This window comes from Lemur catta, chromosome 2, assembly GCF_020740605.2.
Source record: "Lemur catta isolate mLemCat1 chromosome 2, mLemCat1.pri, whole genome shotgun sequence".
In the NCBI taxonomy this organism is placed as follows: Eukaryota; Metazoa; Chordata; class Mammalia; order Primates; family Lemuridae; genus Lemur; species Lemur catta.
Genome location: NC_059129.1, coordinates 43,182,507 through 43,199,992, shown reverse-complemented (window position 1 = coordinate 43,199,992; position 17,486 = coordinate 43,182,507). Strand labels below are relative to the sequence as shown.

Genomic DNA, 17,486 nt, shown 5'->3' with positions numbered 1-17,486 from the left:
TAGGTGGGACTACAGGCATGCACCACCATGCCCGGCTAATTTTTTTCCTATATATATTTAGCTGTCCAGCTAATTTCTTTCTATTTTTTTTTTTTTTTTTTTAGTTGAGACCAGCTCTTGCTCAGGCTGGTCTTGAACTCCGGAGCTCAAGCGATCCTGCCCCCTCGGCCTCCCAGAGTGCTAGGATTACAGGTGTGAGCCACCTCACCTGGCCAACATGCCATTGTTTGCAAAATCTCATAGGGAATGCATCTGATTTCTCCACCAGTATGTTTGCTATAGATTTTTGTTTTATTATCTTTATTTACCATGTGACATAACTGATCAAATTCTGTTTATGTATTGCATTGAATTCAGTGGAAATTAATATGAATTTTCTTCTTTGGTCCATTGATGTGTTAATTACATTATAGATTTCCTGACACGGAATTATGATTGCATTACTAGAAGAAATCTTTCTGATCACAGTGAATCGTTTTTGTAATTCACTATTGGATTTGGTGACTTGGGTAAAGTTATTCCATAATTTCCTTTTCTTGTATTATCCTTAGCTGTCTCTGGAAGTAAGGATGCACCAGCCTCATACGATGATCTGGAAAGCTTTGTTCCCTTCTATATTCTAGAACTACACCCACCGTCATCATGATCTGTTCCTCGAAATCAGGAAGACTCACCCTACTGTGATATTCTCGGGACAGGGGCCCTTTGTAAGGCTATTCTTTGCTTCCCGTTTCAATTTCTTTGATATACATTACTGTGTTTTAGTCTTCTATTTCTTCCTATAGTTTTGACCTTTGTGTCTCTCTGGAAAGGTAGTCATCTTATCCAGATTTTCACATCTATAGGCATGGAGTTGGCCATATGTATATTGTTTTCATTAAAAAATGCAAGTATGTGCAGCCATTGCCCTTTTCAGCCTGAATCTCCTACATTTTCCTTAGCAGTCTTGCCAGGTCTAACAGCCTCGTAAACTTTACATTGGTTCAAATTTTGATTTTGTTTATCTTCCCTATATATTGTTTTCTAATTCATTGAATTTTCTTCTTGTCTTTATTGTATACATAATTTTTGTTTTTGCTGCTTTTCTACTTTTCCATCTTCTTAATTGAAATAATTTGTTTTTAGTCTTCCTTTATCTAATAAAAAGCTATTTGTCTTTCTATGCACTATTTTATACTGAATTATTTAATCTTTCTTTAAAGGTTAGAAATCTATTATTTTTTCAGTTATTTCATCTCCCTCTACTATTCCTGGACTTTCTAGATGTCTAATGATCACAATGGCAGATGTCTGTTCATCTCTTACATTTCTCTTATTAATAGCTTCTCTTTTATATTTCCTATTGTTGAATCTTTCATACAGACCTTGGGAGAGTTCCTCAGTCTTACTTTTTGTTTATTAATTGTTCTTCAGCTGCAAAAGTCCTACTTGTTATCTCATATATTATGTTCTTTATTCCAATCACTATCAAAACTCAATATTTCAGCATGATTCATTGGCTTCCTGCTTTTGCTTCCAATTACCAATATCCTCCTTCACTTCTCTTTTTAAACCCTTTTTATTGTGAACTAGAGAGCAATTGTAAGAAATACACAAAACAATATAATGCACAGCCAATGGTTATGAAAGCAAAGACCCATCTAACTGGCATCTAGATCAGGGGTGGCCTTCTGCTCCTTAAGTGTGGCCTTTTGACTGAATCCAAATTTTACAGGATGAATCCCTTTATTTTTATTAATGTATTTTGTTCATCTTTTATGTGTTTATTTTATTTTTAAAATGAATATATTTAAAATATCAAAGAATAAAATAAGTTTCAATGAACTAACCCCCCCAGACTGACCAGTACAATTAGAACATTAGGAAGCCATAATGGCTACATTGATGACTGCTATGCTCATAATTTAGTTCTAACTTCTCCTGCCTGCCTGGAGCCACTACTGCATGAGGCTGGCTGGTGAGAGTTTATGGGGTCGAGTATGCCAGTGTGTTATCATTTCTGATAGTGGTGCACTGTGTTTCTGTTTGAAGTGGAATTTGTGAATAGTTGCACAGCTCGACAGTTTTTTTAAAAATTGTTTGCTTAACAGCCCATCATGTCAAAGAAGACCAAGAGAACGCTGAAAGAAGAAAACAGATTTTTTAAATGAGAAATGGGAATTGCAATATCATCTTGTTTCTGCTAAAGATGATTTGCTTGCTTTGTGATACTGCAATATCAACATTAAAGGAATTCAATGTTTATCAGCATTATAACATTCAAAAGGACCACAATATTTTAAATTAGAGGGAGAGGTGTGAAAGGTTGTATTGCAGAAATTCAAAGACGAAAAGGAAAAGCAAAGTTCTTTCAAGCAGCAATAAGATCTGGAAATAATGCCACTGAAGCAACTTATAAAGTAGCTTATATAGTCAGGGAATAAAAGGAAGCCATTCAGTGATGGAGCAATTGTGGAAGGATACATTGCCGAAGTTATAGGATGCTTAGACCCCGTTAACGGTCCGAATTACAAACAACTGCCTCTTTCAAGGAGAAACATAGCTGACTGGCAACATGAATTAGCCTTCAACTTAACAGAATGACTTCATGCAATACTTCAAAAGGAAAATATATATTATTCAATCACTTTGGATGAGTCAACCGATACTACTGACTTGATGCAGGTTTTATACTTTATTCTGGTCATAACAGAAGATTTTCTTTGCTATGAAGAAAATTGCTTTGAGCACTCTTGCAAACAGAACACGGGGAATAGATATCTTCAAGATAAATGTGGTGAAGTTGGACTGAAGTTGGTAAATTTAGTGAGTGTATGTACAGAGGGTGAACCTTCCATGACAGGAAAACATAAAGGGTTTATACGCACAGGATAGAACTGTAAAGTACTAGCAGATCCAGATGCTCTCATTTCTTTTCATTGTATGTTGCATCAGCAAAATCTCTGTGCTGAAGGTACTATTTTAAGTGACATTTTGCAACAAGTTATAAGTATTGTTAACTATATTCATGCAATTGCACAGGGCATCATCAGTTTTGTAACTTGCTAAATTTGAATGATGAGGTATTCTTTGTGGATTTGCTGTATCATTCTAAAGTGGGTTGGCTATCACAGGGACAGATGTTAGCCAAAATTTTATCTTTGGGACAACAGATAGTTAAATTTTATGAAGAACAGCATCAACAATGTGAATTATTGAAAGAAGATTTCTATAGGAATTTAACATTTCTGTGAGGTATCATTGTCAAATCAAAACGACTCGCAAGGTAAAACTAAGTCTATATATGATATGTGGCAAAAAATCCAAGTATTTTGGAAACACTGTCTTTTTTCAAAACACTTTTTCTTCAAAAGGAAATTTTGGATGATCATTTTCCCCAGTTAGCAAAGGTCCTTGATGAGCAGGATGATATATGCAAATCATTTGAAGAATACGCAGCTGTTATAGACCTATTAATTGGAGGATACAATGAAAGATTCACTGACTTTGAGAATCATGACATCACACTCAAATTAGCGTTTAAGCCTCACATAGCTGATATCACCAAGGCTCTGAAAGAACCACAGATGAACTTGACTGAGCTCTCATTTTTACATTTTAAAATCATTGTTTGATGCTAAGAAAGATCTAATTGAAATATAGAAAAATGCAGAATACCCGCACCTTTGGCAACATGCCTGAAAAATGCTTTCTTGTTTTTCAACCACTTTTCCTACCTAACCCTTAAGGTCACAAACAACTGATACCTATCTAGAGAGAGGATGAATTGAAACTGCGGACCTCCTTGCTGCAACCAAGTACTCAAATGCTTTCCCACAAAAAGCAGACATAACAAAGCCATTAAAAAGTTAGTTAAGGCTGGGCGCGGTGGCTCACGCCTGTAATCCTAGCTCTGGGAGGCCGAGGCGGGTGGATTGCTCGAGGTCAGGAGTTCGAGACCAGCCTGAGCAAGAGTGAGACCCCGTCTCTACTAAAAATAGAAAGAAATTATCTGGCCAACTAAAAATATATATACAAAAAAATTAGCCGGGCATGGTGGCTCATGCCTGTAGTCCCAGCTACTCGGGAGGCTGAGGCAGTAGGATCGCTTAAGCCCAGGAGTCTGAGGTTGCTGTGAGCTAGGCTGATGCCACAGCACTCACTCTAGCCCGGGCAACAAAGTGAGACTCTGTCTCAAAAAAAAAAAAAAAAAAAAAAAAAAAAAAAAAAGTTAGTTAACTTTAAAATTAACAAAGTTTTCATTTTTAAAATTATTAAGTACATATTAGTTCAATTTTAAGTATATCTATTTGAAGGTTCTTGCATGGGGCTTTCTTTGATTGCAGCTAAATTAATGTGGTCTTCCAACATGAAAAGGTTCCACACCCCTGACCTAGGTGAAGAGACAGAACATTGCCTGCATCCCTGAGACCCTCTTTAGGCCAGCAGGTAGTTTGCAAACTTCTCTGGAGCTAGAAGCTCTTTTTACCCATAATTCCCAGCATAGCTCCTTGTACACAGTAGGTACTGAATAAATGTGTCTTGTATTTTATTAAGTACTTAAGATGTACTTACTAAATACTTTCTGCCTCCAAGGATTCCAGCTCATTTGAAGTTAGATGTAGTCATGTGATTTGCTTTGGACAATGAAATATGAGAATTGTGTTCTGCCTAGGAGGGATCGTTAACAGTCAGTGCAGGACTTACTAGGTTCCCATCACTCCACTAGGGAGAATATGGGAGCAGATGTGGAGGCTAAAGTCCGTCAGCCTGGCTCCCTGAGTAACATGGTGAGCAGAGCTTTCCCCCAACTGGCTTTGGACATGTAGCACAAGCAACAACTAGATATCGGGGTATTTGATACTTGAGCACAGGCTATTCTACTCTTATTATACAAAAGACATAGAAGGGAACGTACTCAAAGGGACTTCAAAAAGCAAAGAGGCAAGAGAATTAGGGAATGTTTCATTATATAACCCAAGGGAGCAGAAATTTCAGGAAGATGGAAGGAAATAGTTAATAGTGTTGGATGTTAAAAAGGCATCAGCTAAGATAAATATCCACTGGTCTGGTTATTAAATGGTTATTGGAGCCCCTTTAAACAGCAGCTTCAGGCTGGGCATGGAGGCTCATGCCTGTAATCCCAGTGCTTTGGGAGGATGATGTGGGAAGATCGCTTGAGCCCTGGAGTTCGAGGCTGCAGTAAGCAACGATTGCACCACTGCACTCCAGCCTGGGCAACAGAGGGAGACCTTGTCTCTTTAAAAAAAAAAAAAAGCAGCTTCATACCTTGTGCCCCAACCCTACCTCCTTCAGCTCTCACGATCTCATGGCTTGGCCCCCTGTTTCTTGAGGCTCAGAGTATGAGGACAAGCGGAGAGTCAGAGAGGGTGAAATGACATCTCCTTAGGGTACCCTTGACTTCTCACTGATCATCTTCTGGGGCAGCAGCACCTGTGGGCTAAACTGCCATCTCCTTAGGAGCCTATGAGGGACATAATATTCAGGGACCAGGTGGAAAGGGATGAGGCTACAACACTGAGTCCTAATCCCACTGTGTTTGTGCTTCTGCAGGTGACAACCTTTCTGAGTCAGAAGTCACCAGCTTCAGACCTAATTTAAAGCCCAGTCCCAGCTTTCCTTTGAGTCTCTGCTCTTCAACACCAGTGACTGATGTACCCCAGGACCCCTCCAACTCCTGGCTGTCTATGGTCCTGCTGCACTTAGCACTCAGCACAGGGCCCGGCACTCAGAAAGTACTCAATAAATGTTGAAAACTGGAAGTGTGATGAAAAGGTGGTGCCCACACTGGATGGTCTCTCTGCCTCAGTCTCCTCTGGGGGCTCTCTCTACACTGCATCCTTCTTGAGAAATCCCAGAGATCAATAAATACCTCTGTATGTCAGAGCTAGATGTGTCTGATGCCTTCTTCCTGTGACTCCAGAGCCTTTCCCCACCTCCTTGTACCCTCAGCTCCCTAGGAGTACATATCCTGGACCTGTAATGTGGGTGCAGGTGCTGCAGTTTCTGATCTGCCAGGAGCTCGGTCCAGAGAATGTTCTCTCTGCCCTGGGCACCGCCATAGCCTACAGCAGGAGGACAGGGGCAAGGATGGCTGGGGTTGACTCTGTTCAGTGCTTAGCGGCTCTAAGGATGGGATTCATGTGCTCAGGACCTGAGAATTTAACAGTGCTCTAGGTTTTAAGACTTTCCAGAATTCTCAAGACCCCTTTCTGTCTCTGAATGGCTGGATTATAATCATATTAATTTTCTGCTGCACGGGTTTGTCACGTGTTGCCTGTGAACCCAAAAGGGAAAATGAACCAGTTAAAGGGTTCTCATTTATTTGCACTGTCCTCTTCACCTCACCGTGTGACAGCTGACGTTGCTGCACAAAACAGGGGTTAGGATGTTTTCACTGGGCAAGGACCACGTCTCTCTATGAATTGTCTAAGGTGAGTAATGGAAAGAGCATGCGCTTTGGAAACAGATCTGAATTTTCCGAGTTTGTGGCTCTGCTAGGATGCGATAGCTATGGGTCCTCACCAAGCCTCAGTTTCCACATTTTAAAAAGAAAAGAAAACTGTGTCCTATTCCCCAGGTTAGGAGGATTAAATGAAGCACTTATCGGATTATGAGACATGGATGATGGTTCTTGCCTGTGGCTTCTCCTTCCTGATCCCTCCCTAGTGAGTCCATCCTCGCTGCAGACTCCGGCTGTGTTTGCTTCTGTGTGTGCACCTTCAGCCCGGACCCCTTCTGGAAACCGGGGAAGCTGGTCCCCAGAGGCAGAGCGTGATTTGCGAGGGGACCTGGGCAAGAGGAGCATAGTAGCTCCTGGGATCCGACCAGGGACAGGTCCCCAGGGGCACACAGGCCAGAAGCTGCTTGTAAGAAGTCAGGGAAGGAGTCGCCATCAACTGGCTGCATCAGGGAGCTGCTGAGCGCTCACTGTGTGCACCAGGAGGTAAGAACCGACACTCTCCACAAAAGGAAAGCTTAGACCAAGTCCTTTATCTTGACTTAAAGATAACTTAATATAAAACTCTGAACCCATAATGTTGGATTTTAAAACAAAGACCTGTGTTTGAAAGAGTGCTACCTATATTGGTTTGGTCTTCTACCAACGTGGATGCACTTCCCACTGTAGGAATTAGGACAGGAGGGCTAGGTGGGCGGATGCATGCAGACTTAGAGGATAAGTCTCTGCTATTTGAGTCATTGAAAAGGCCAAGCCATGTTTGGTACTTGCTTTTAATAAGTTATATGCTGAGTCAATGCTATGTAAATATGGGTCATACAGCCCGGATTCACAGTCTGTTCCCCACTGAATAACCAGGAATAATGGTCCTGGACCTAAATGCACGAAGGGACCAAACACGACTATGGGGCAGCCCATAGTCAGTAAGTCAGAAGTCCATGTCCAACTGGCCACTTCTCAACAGTTAAGATATCCATCCCCATTTTCCTGTTTTCCTTCTTGCCTACGAGTAACCAGCAGCAAATTTCTTCATAACTCCTACTGTTTACCAAACCCTCAGAGAAAAACAATGGCACAGATGACTTGGTGCGTATTCTTAAAACAAACAACAATGTGGGTTTTTATTATTTATGGGGCTAAGGAGAAGGGAACTTGGGTGGAGGCCCATGAGAGCAAGCGGGCATTGAATCAAACAGCAGAACCAGAGAAACTGGCTTCAGAGCAAATACTTGGCAGCAACATCCTCTTGGGAAGTTGGGGGTCTGCCCCAGAGCCAGCCTCCAGGACTAAGAAACACAGAAAAATGCTTGTTCCAAGGCATATGTAGTTTTTCAGGTTAGGTCAGGGACCCTGTGGGAGTAAAAGACAAACGTTACCCAGGTTGCTGACCTCGCTGCCTCTAAGTCCCAGGAGAGAAAAATTACGGTGAGAGACGGAGACTGGGCCTGATTAAGAGCAGAGTTTATCTGGGCCTCCCTCACTGGTGGAGCAAAGTCATGCCCTTTCCCCACACTCGCCCGAGGGCTGAGGTTGACGGAGACGTTCAGGCCTGAGACTGTCTTCCCAGGAGGGACCTCAGCATCCCAATGCAGAGAAAGGACAGGTCCTTCTGCAACCCACCCCCTCAAGAACACTGAAGCACGAATACTACCTGTTTACGGAGAGCCTCGTTGGACTGAAATGAAAAGAGGGAAGAGAATGGATTAAACCATCAAAAGTACCTTAGACAATTAGAGAAACTTTCCCATCTCATGTTCCATTGTCCGTCACTCGATGGACGCCCTGGCGGGCAGAGTAGACGGGGATCCCCTGAGTCTCACTGCGCTAAGATCCCAGCCCGGGGTTCCCCCTCCCTACGGGCCACCTCTGCTCCCCGACCCACCCGCTCCCCATCATCCGATTTCAGTGGGCTCCAGAACTCTCTGGCACTGTTTTGTGTCTCAGCCCCTCAGCAGGGAAGGTGGGTAAGGCAGGGGAAAGGCAAGTGCCAGGCACCTCGTGGGCTTCTCACCTTTCCTGCTCCTCCTGTGCAGGAACAGGCCCACCCCAAAGGTGATGAGCCCCAGCACAAGGCCCCCGGCTCCCGTCAGTGTCTTGCTCCGGGCAGAATCCGACTGTGCCTCTGGGAAGAACAGACCCAGGGTCAGTCTCACCTCCACCTGCGGCACCCCTGCTCAGGTCCTGTCTGAGACCCCGGAGCCTGCTGTAGAACATCAGCACGAGGACGGTGAGGGCTCACACCTTGGATAAGGAGGAAATTTAGAGAGACCCAGCCCCTCAATTCTGGAACTTAGGGTGTGACCTCGGCAAGGGGACAGATGCTGACTCTGGCCGTTGTCTCTTAAAAGAACTAAGAATAGGCTGAGAGGCAGAAAGAAGAGAACAGTCCCGTGGGTGAGGGCAGTTCAGGAAGTTATCTGATTTCCTGGATTCTCTGACAACAAGGGAGAACTATGAATCCTCCAGATCCCCTAGGCCAGGGACAGGCAAGTTCCCATTGCCGCCAGCTTAAAACTACACTCGGGGGCTTGTGTAGAAGAAAGATGGGGTGGATATGGCCCAGGGTATAGGCACAGAGCCAAGATGAGTGGGCCCCACAGCCAGAGAGTCCCTGCTCCTCAGAGGCGGGGGCTGGACGGGTCATCAGGGAGCAACGCACTCCACTGCACGGTGACAGGACTGTCCAGGCTGGGGTGCTCCACTTGGCAGGTGTAGACATCTCCCTGCTGGGGGGTCATTTCCAGCATCACCAGGATCTGGAAGGTCCAGTCTCCGTTCCGGATCAGGTTGGTGGACACGACCCCAGCTGTTTCCTCCTGTCCATTGAGGAACCACCGGACTTGAATGTTGCCTGGGTAGAAATCTGTCACGTGGCAGACAAGCAGGTTGTGGTGCTGCAGGGGCCCCTTCTTGGAGGGGGAGACATTCACTTTAGGCTGGACTAGGAGTGGGGAAGAAAAATAAAACAGAGTAGCATTTGAGATTATTATTATTTATTAGACATATTCATTATGGAATCCATTGGCAGATGCTTACAGTATGAATGATGTGATTAGTATGTCAGATAAGGGTGGTACCGAAAAGATACAAATAGATTCTCAAATAGAGCATGCATGATCTTGAATAAAACAATGAGTACTGAGGAAAATAGAGAGACAAAGACGGTACTTTGTAGAAGATTTAGGAGAAATTTTAAACTGTAAGCAGTTGATTAACAGCCTTTGGAGAAAGAATATTTAATTAGCTGTGAAACTACCTATCGTTTTAATGTTCTATCTTGATGTAAAATATGCAAAATTTGCTCTAAGTATTTCTTTCTTTCTTTCTTTCTTTTTTTTTGGTGGGTGGGAATGAGTCTCACTTTGTTGCCCGGGCTAGAGTGAGTGCCGTGGCATTAGCCTTGCTCACAGCAACCTCAAACTCCTGGGCTCAAGTGATCCTCCTGCCTGAACTTCCTGAGTAGCTGGGACTACAGGGATGCGCCACCATGCCTGGCTAATTTTTTATATATATTTTTAGTTGTCCAGGTAATTTCTTTCTATTTTAAGTTGAGACGGGGTCTCACTCTTGGTCAGGCTGGTCTTGAACTCCTGACCTCAAGCAATCCACCCGCCTCGGCCTCCCAGAGTGCTAGAATTACAGGCGTGAGCCAACGTGCCTGGCCTCTAATTATTTCTTGAAATTAACATATACAGACAATGTCATTCTCTTGGTCTATTAATTCATAGAAAATAAATAAAATGAAGCAAGCTTGACATGACTTATTCTGTAAATAACCTATGTATCTTCCTGCCTCTCCTACAAAAAATCAAAATCTTCATTTTCACAGTAATATTCCCAAACTCAATGTTTTGAGCCCCTACATGCTTGATTAGTGGAAATCCCATCCTTTTCCGAGTTCCTCCTCTGGGAACCGTCTTTGCTGTCCTGCGGGACCCCACAGATGATCAGGGGATGCCTGCACCTGGGCAGCTCTCCATTTGCTGTCCCTGTCCTCCTGGCTCCTAGGCAGCTTGTGGGTCAATTTCCATGCTGCCACCTGCGGTTTGTCTTTCGGATCTCTGCCACCAGCACCCTTTCCTCTCCAGCAGGCAGACAAGATGCAACTGCCCCAGAGAACAGCCCATTCACCGGAGTTTCCCAAATCAGGGCTTCTAGGTCCTTACTCACTGAGTTCTTTCCTTTCTACCTTCTACTTCCCAGAGACGCAAATACCCTGAAGGGGCTGGGCCAGCTACAGGTGCAGTCTGGAATAACCCACAACCTTTACCCCTATGGTATTTCTGCCTTCTGTCCAGACTTATCCGAGTCGCCAGGCTTTGCCGCTCAGTGTGATTGGACTTTAGAGGCACCTTGTGTTTTCACTCTAGTTCAGTCACCTCTGTAAACTGCAAGTCCTTCAGACCCTTCAACACATGTGTGAATCCCGATTGTGGATCACATTTAATTTCTGCCCCACAGGGACCCATAAACATCAGGGGGTGTACCTGGGTGTCTATTTTAAGGTCCCAGAACATTCCGTGGGAGGTGCTTTGCTCCATATTCCGACAGGAGCTGGTCAGCCTGGCGCACGTAAGAGACCTCCAGGGGGCGCTGGAGCTCAGACTCAATCCCACATGGGGTCTTGCTGTGTTTCCCAGGCTGGTCTTGAACTCCCGGTCTCAAACAATCCTCCTGCCTCCTCCTTCCAAAGTGCTAGGATTCCAGGTGTGAAGGAGCGAGCCCGGTCCACGTAAGTTTTCTTTGGACACTTCTCTCCACTAATTACTTCGGCAACTTTCCTAACCCTTGTCATTCTCCTAATTCCCACCCAATTTGTGCACCATCTCACGCTTAGCACATGACCTTACCTTCCACGTACTTCCCCAGGAAAAGAGAAATGGAAGGTGTGACTTCCCCAGCCCCTCCCTTCCCCCTCCTCCATGCTTTCCTTTTTCTCTCCGACAAGGCCCTCGTTTTGCCCAAGTCTCACCCCCGCCCCACACTGCTATTGACTGAGGTGTCCTCGGCTCCGCGCACCAGGCTCTGCCACCCTACAGGGTGACAGGAGAGGCCAGTGCTCCTCTCGCCCATCCTTGAAACGTCCTCCTGACTCTGCACACGCCTCTTCTTCCCTTCCCCCTCAGACTGCCCGAAGGAACAGCGCAATTCAGCTCAGACTCCACTCCGCGCCAGCCATGCGGGGTCCAAGACAAATACCCCAGCGCAGAGGGCCCGATGCCCCGCAGCCACCCTCATCTTCCCCCGCCGCTCTCCCCGGGCCTCCCCGGCTTCCCAGCCCACCTTGCAACGTCTGTCTGCTCGGCCTGCCTGAGTCACGGCACCGCCGGCTACTGTGCTGCCGAGGTCACCTTCGCTGCCTCAGCTTCCAGGCCCCTTCCCTGCCGGGGGCTCCTCACAGCGCCCTTGCTTTCTGGTCCCCTTCGCAGGCTGCGCTCTCTTAGCCCACATCACCGCGTCCAGTTCCCAGGATCCGGTCCTTTGCCCTCTTCCCACGGGATCCCCTGTCCCCAGATGGTCTCCTGGAGCCCAGCTGTCCTCCCTGGCTCCAGACCCCTCCCTACACCGTCCATCAGGCGTCCCCTGTCCCCACCAGCGCCGCCGACTCGCCGTGTCCCCCAAGTCTCCTCTCTGCATGGCCCGCTGTGCCTGGGGTGGCAGCTCTGTCTCCTGCTGCACACGACAGCCCTGGGCGCGCGCCCGTCTCGTGGTTTCCCTGCGCCCCCGCCAGGGCGGCTGCCAGGCCCGAGGACCCGCCTGCCCCCGTCTCCCCTCATTCTGGGCTCGGCCCAGGTCAGGCCTCCTCCCGGGACAAGCCTCCCGCCTGGCCGGGCGCCCCCATCATCCCCGGCCCCCACGGCTCCTTCCCGCCCCCGCGACGCCCTGGGCGGCCTAGGTCTCCCTGCCATCCGGGCCTGGGTCCCCCGGCTGCCCCAGCCCCGGCTCCCGGCCTCACCTCGGCGCTGCGCCACGATGGGCTCCTCCAGCTCGTAGTTGTGTCTGCACACCGTGTCCACCTCAGCCCGCTTCCGCTCCAGGAAGTCCTTCTGGCTGTTCGCGTCCTCAGCGCTCTGTCGCCCCAGCTCTGTCACCGCCTGGAACAGGCCCACGTCGCTGTCGAAGCGCACGTACTCCTCGCGGTTATAGATGTATCTCTCCACGAAGCGCTGCGTCCCGTTCCGAGCGTAGCACTCCTGCCGCCCCTGGTACACGTAGTTCTCTGCGGGGCGGGACGGCGCTGAGCCCGGCGCCTCGTCCTACCTCTGTCTCTCTCAGTATTAACTCTTCTCCCCAGACCTTCCCACTCTGGATTGGCCGGTTTGGATTTTAAAGCACAATTTTTCCTAATACCGAGTTAGGCCATCTTAGGCGGCCACGCAACCTTCCTAGGCCTCAGTCACCCCATGAAATGAGAGGATTTGCTCAGTCGCAATGGGACTCCCTGCTCAGGGGTGGTTCAGTGTCATTAGAGAGGGGTGAGCACCCTGAGGACAAAGTAGTCACTTCTGCTGACACCTGCAGGAGTAGAGGGGAGACATTTCCTGTGGGGTGGCGACTGAAGGGGGGCAGGAGCTGGGGACAAGCAGGGCAGCCCTGCTCTCTCTGTCCCAACCCCTGCCTGATGTTTCCATCCTGGTGACAATAGGGGTGCAAGTGTCACTGCCTCCACCAAGCCATCCCTTATTTTTCCCTTTCCCTTTTCCATAGCTGGCAGCTCTCTTCTCTGCCAGTACCTTGACTGTACCTCAGTTTGCTCTCGTTTTCCATGCTGCAAATGTAGCAATACATTTCTTAAAACTTTCTTAAAGCTTGGTATATAAGAGACTTCCTAGCCTGGAAGTTAATGTGTCTTTGCACTTTTCAAACATGGCTGTAGAAAGAATGGATCTCAGGAGGTGTGAAAAGTCACCACAACACACAGAGACCGATGGCGGGGGGATCCCTTGTGTTTATCGGCATTGGTGGTGTAATTTCATACAGAGGAATGTCCCAGCCTCTACCACGTGTTCCTCTTCCTAGGGACAGCCACCAGCAATGCCTGCAGGTCACGTCTCCACAGAAGGAGCAGTGACCTAGCACATTCCTGTGTGCTTAGGCCTGCTCTTTTCCTGGTGACATCGGGGAAATTAAAGTGATGTGATGATCATTTTGCATATGTTTCATCCTCTACAAATTAACACCTTGAGGTGAGATGTTTCTCTCTTCTATGTTCAGTATCTAACGTAGCTCAGTGAATCTTTCCTTATCAGTGAATGAATGAACCAAGAAATAAAATGAACGATGTTCCTGGAACGTAAGAGGGAACTCCAAAATGTTTATGAGGCATGTTTCTAAAATAGCAGTCTCTGTTACTTCATCACACAGAATTTCAGAAATTTAAGTGCTAGACACGATCAATCACACACTCCGAGAGCACATTTAGTGCGCAGGTGCGGTGCTGCTGCACGTGTGCTTTCACATGGGATGCTCACCTGGTTCGCACTATGTCCGGGAGAATGAGAGGAAGTGGGAAAGGTTAAAGCCTAATTTAAAATTTTAAATTAGGCCTCTGGATCCTTCAGCCTTTTCACTGTATCCAAGTTTTTCAGAACAAATGCCTTTAATAAAGGGATTTGTCCTGTTAAGTTTGGATTTGGTCGAGGGGCTGCACTTGGTGATCTGGAGGGCCACAGGTGGCCTTGAGGCCTCAGGTTCCCCATCCCTGGGTGAGGAGCCCCAAACCGTAGAGGCAGGCACACTGCCTCCTCTAGCTTCAAATACTGGGGAGCCTTCCTGAGGGTAGAAGAAAATAAACCTGGGGTTTCCAGGAGTCAGAAGGAGGTGGTTTCAGGGGTGATCTGTCTGCCACCTCTGTCACCATGGTGATGGTCTGAAGAACATGGGTTCGTTTGGGGAATTAGGTCTGACCTCACACCTCATTAGCAGCTGAACAACAAGTGGCAGAGGCCGGTGGAGAAGGGGTGTGACTAGCCTCGGGGACACCAGAGTGTTTCCTTAGTGTACAGTGTCATTGCAAAGGCCAGATCCCATCTCTTGCCTCAGGTGTCCTGAGCTGCCTGTTCCGCTGGTGTCTTGGGCCCCAGCCCCCAAATCTCCCAGGCCCATCACTACAGCCCCCTTCTGGCCACGTTCCTTCCCCTCTGCCCTCCCTAGTACCTGCACCACTCTCATTGTGTATCCTGTGATTTTAATCTGCTAGTCCTCGTTTCTCCTCCTCATTTATCAGAAAGGGAACATTTTTCACTCAAGAATAATAGTTTTCAAACTATTTGTGGCACTATTTAACTTTTTAAATGGAAAAGTTACCTGCAGAGCAGACATAAGTAATGGGTGGTTTTATTGTGTAATTTGAAATCATTTTTCTGTGTGTTTAAGAAACTATCCTGTCTGTGGAACCCTTGACAGTTGAATGACCCAGAGCACAGTTTGAAAACCACTGATCTATGTGAATTCATCTCTCATTCAGAACAAAGTATATTTTAAAAATTGCAGGAGGATATCATGGATGCAACATGATATAAGACAAAGAACACGTGGCAGGTCTGGATTCCAGTCCCCTCACTACAACTTATAACTACATGATCTTGGCCAAGAAATAGCCTTCTAAGTCTCCATTTCTTGAAATGTAAAATATTAACATTACTAGTAGTAACACCGTTTACCTTGCAAAAGTATTGTGAGAATGAAATACGTTAAAATATGTAAAATATGTAGCATTGTGCCTGGCTCTGCTCAATACATGTCAGTTCCTTTCCCCTTTACACTGTGTGATCTGTTTCAATATGTGCGAAAGTCTAAGAACCAGGGAGGGAAGAACTAGCTCAGCTCAGGGGCTACTGGAAAGTGTCAAGGGCAGTTGCCAGGTGGACCAGACCTTGACATCGAAAAGTTTGTGTTGACTATTTGCTGACTGTATCTTCTCGCTTCTCTTTTGTCCTGGTAATTTTACTTGGAGGATGAAAATGATAGAAGAGTCACTACACGAAGACTCCAATGCAAAGGGATCTTCTGCTAGTGCCAGCTGGTGTGACAGGAGGACTTGGGAGCGTGGCCCTACAGCCCAGGGTAGTGGGTGTGGTGATGGGGGAACTCAGCCTCGAAAAGCCCATTTTAAAAGTCTGTCAGAAGCAAAGGGATGTCCCCTGCATGATTCTGGTTTCTTCCAGTCCATCTGCTGTGTCCCATAATGGCCCCTGTCAGGTTGTCTCAACCAAGCTTTTCCAGCCCAGCCCCTTCCAGCCAAAGCCTGACTCCTCAGGCCGCTTCTGTCCGGCCCTGTGTGCAGTTGAGGATCTGTGTGGAGCAGGCAGGGAAGTGTGGAATCTGCCCTGCCCACACTACCCACACTCCCCGAGCAGGGTGCCTGGCAACCCACCCTCAGTCCCTGTCCCAGGCCTGCACGTCCTCATCTCATTCCTCCTGCAAATCTCAAACCACCCTTTGCCCTCCAGCCCGCTCACTGCCCACCACCACACGCACCCCTCTGCTGTCTGATCGTCCTGCCTCTGGCTTTCCCTGGTGGCTCTGAGGCTGCCCCTTATCCTGCAGGACAGCTCTTCCTATGGGATGGTGGCACTTTGTCCCCTCGCCTCCTGCTGGGCACTATGCAGTGTCATCAGACACTGCTCTGGCCTCCTCTCTTCCCAGCCCCACCCCTGTCCTCTTCCCAGGATTCCGAGGCCACAGTCCCCACAGCTGAGCCGTCCTGCTAGTGAGTTCTCAGCACCATCTGTGACCACAAGCGCCAGTCTCTGCCCTTGTCAGCCAAGGGACCTGCGGTAGGGGGCGAGGGGCCTTGGGGCTGATGGCTGTACCCAGAGAGGCAAGTACTGTTACCCCTGGAACAGCAGGGAGTGCAGCGAGGACAGTGCAGCCTTCCTGTGTCCCGGGAGGGCTGTGGAGGGTCTAAGAGAGGGAGGATCTATGTGGGAAAGGGGAAACTAAGACATCTACTTCCCCGCCCTTCCCCTCTTGCTGTTGCTGTGAATTTGGACTAGAAAGTTAAGAAGCGTCTTGAGAGGGAACCAGGACTGTGGGAGCCACGACACTGCAGCAGCCACAGGGAGGCAGCATGAGGAAGAGGCTCTTGCCTGGGTTCCTGCTTCCTTGGCTGTCTGATAACCTGCACTCAGCCCGTTCACAGGCCTACCCGTCCTCCTCTCCTTCTTGCTACGAGTCTCAGCCCAGCCTGGCACTCTAAGCAGGGCCTGGGAAGGTTGGGAGGAACAGCTTCAACGACAGCGCTGTCAGGCCCTGGAAGCAGAGGCTGTCGCGCCCTTCCTCCCGTCTTGCCGTCACTGTCGGGGCGAGGCTCCCGCTCTGCCCAGGGGAATGGAAGGCCCCTCCTGCGCACTGAATGGGCACAGTGCTCTTCCGAGCCTGGACCCTCAGCTAAGGGCTCTCGGCCCGAGTCCCCTCAAGGCTGTGATGCAGACGCCGGGATGCCCAGAGGCTGAAACTTGCCGACCTCTCTCTGGGGAAACCTGGTCCCTCCGATGTCATCCCAGACCTCTTGGCCCCATTTCCCACCACAGACAGACACACTGACCACTTGGCACCTCTGCCCAGCTCGCATGCCTGTGTCCCTGGGAGAGGGAACGGGCCTGCAGGACGCCAGCCTGCCCTATGGGGTGAGTCCGGTTCTCTAGCTGGGAAGGGAGGGCGCTGGCCTGTCTCAGAGTCTGGTCCCTGAAAGAGAAAGTCTCCTGGGTGTTTTCGCTGAGACAGAACTCCAGCAATAGGCGCTCTGCGCTTACCTGGAGTGGCCCTGCCCTGGACCACGGGCTTGAGCAGTACCGCCAGCAACACCGTCAGAGCCGCTGTCCAGGGGCCCTCCGGCAGGTGCAGGACCATCATGGAGCTGAAAAGGGTGGTAGAATGTGGAGAGGTGCAGTCAGGACAAGAAGGACTCAGTAAATGGAGCTCCCGTCTGAAATCTTAGAGACCATGAACCAAATGGTCTCAGGTGGCCCTGGGATTGGGCAGCCTCTGAGAAGAGAACCAATGGGCACTGAGCCTTATATGA

At 48.1% G+C, this 17,486-nt stretch overlaps 1 protein-coding gene across 1 annotated transcript; it reads right to left on the bottom strand.

Moving 5' to 3' along the window:
- Positions 1–7,547: 7,547 nt before the first annotated feature.
- Positions 7,548–17,421, bottom strand: LOC123631814 (HLA class II histocompatibility antigen, DP beta 1 chain). Its single transcript, XM_045541814.1, has 6 exons — positions 17,218–17,421; positions 12,417–12,680; positions 9,120–9,401; positions 8,472–8,582; positions 8,112–8,135; positions 7,548–7,810 (listed from the first exon to the last, which is right to left on the bottom strand). The coding sequence occupies exons 1-5, from the start codon at positions 17,315–17,317 to the stop codon at positions 8,116–8,118; spliced, it is 777 nt and encodes a 258-aa protein (XP_045397770.1). The 5' UTR covers positions 17,318–17,421; the 3' UTR covers positions 7,548–7,810; positions 8,112–8,115.
- Positions 17,422–17,486: the final 65 nt, after the last annotated feature.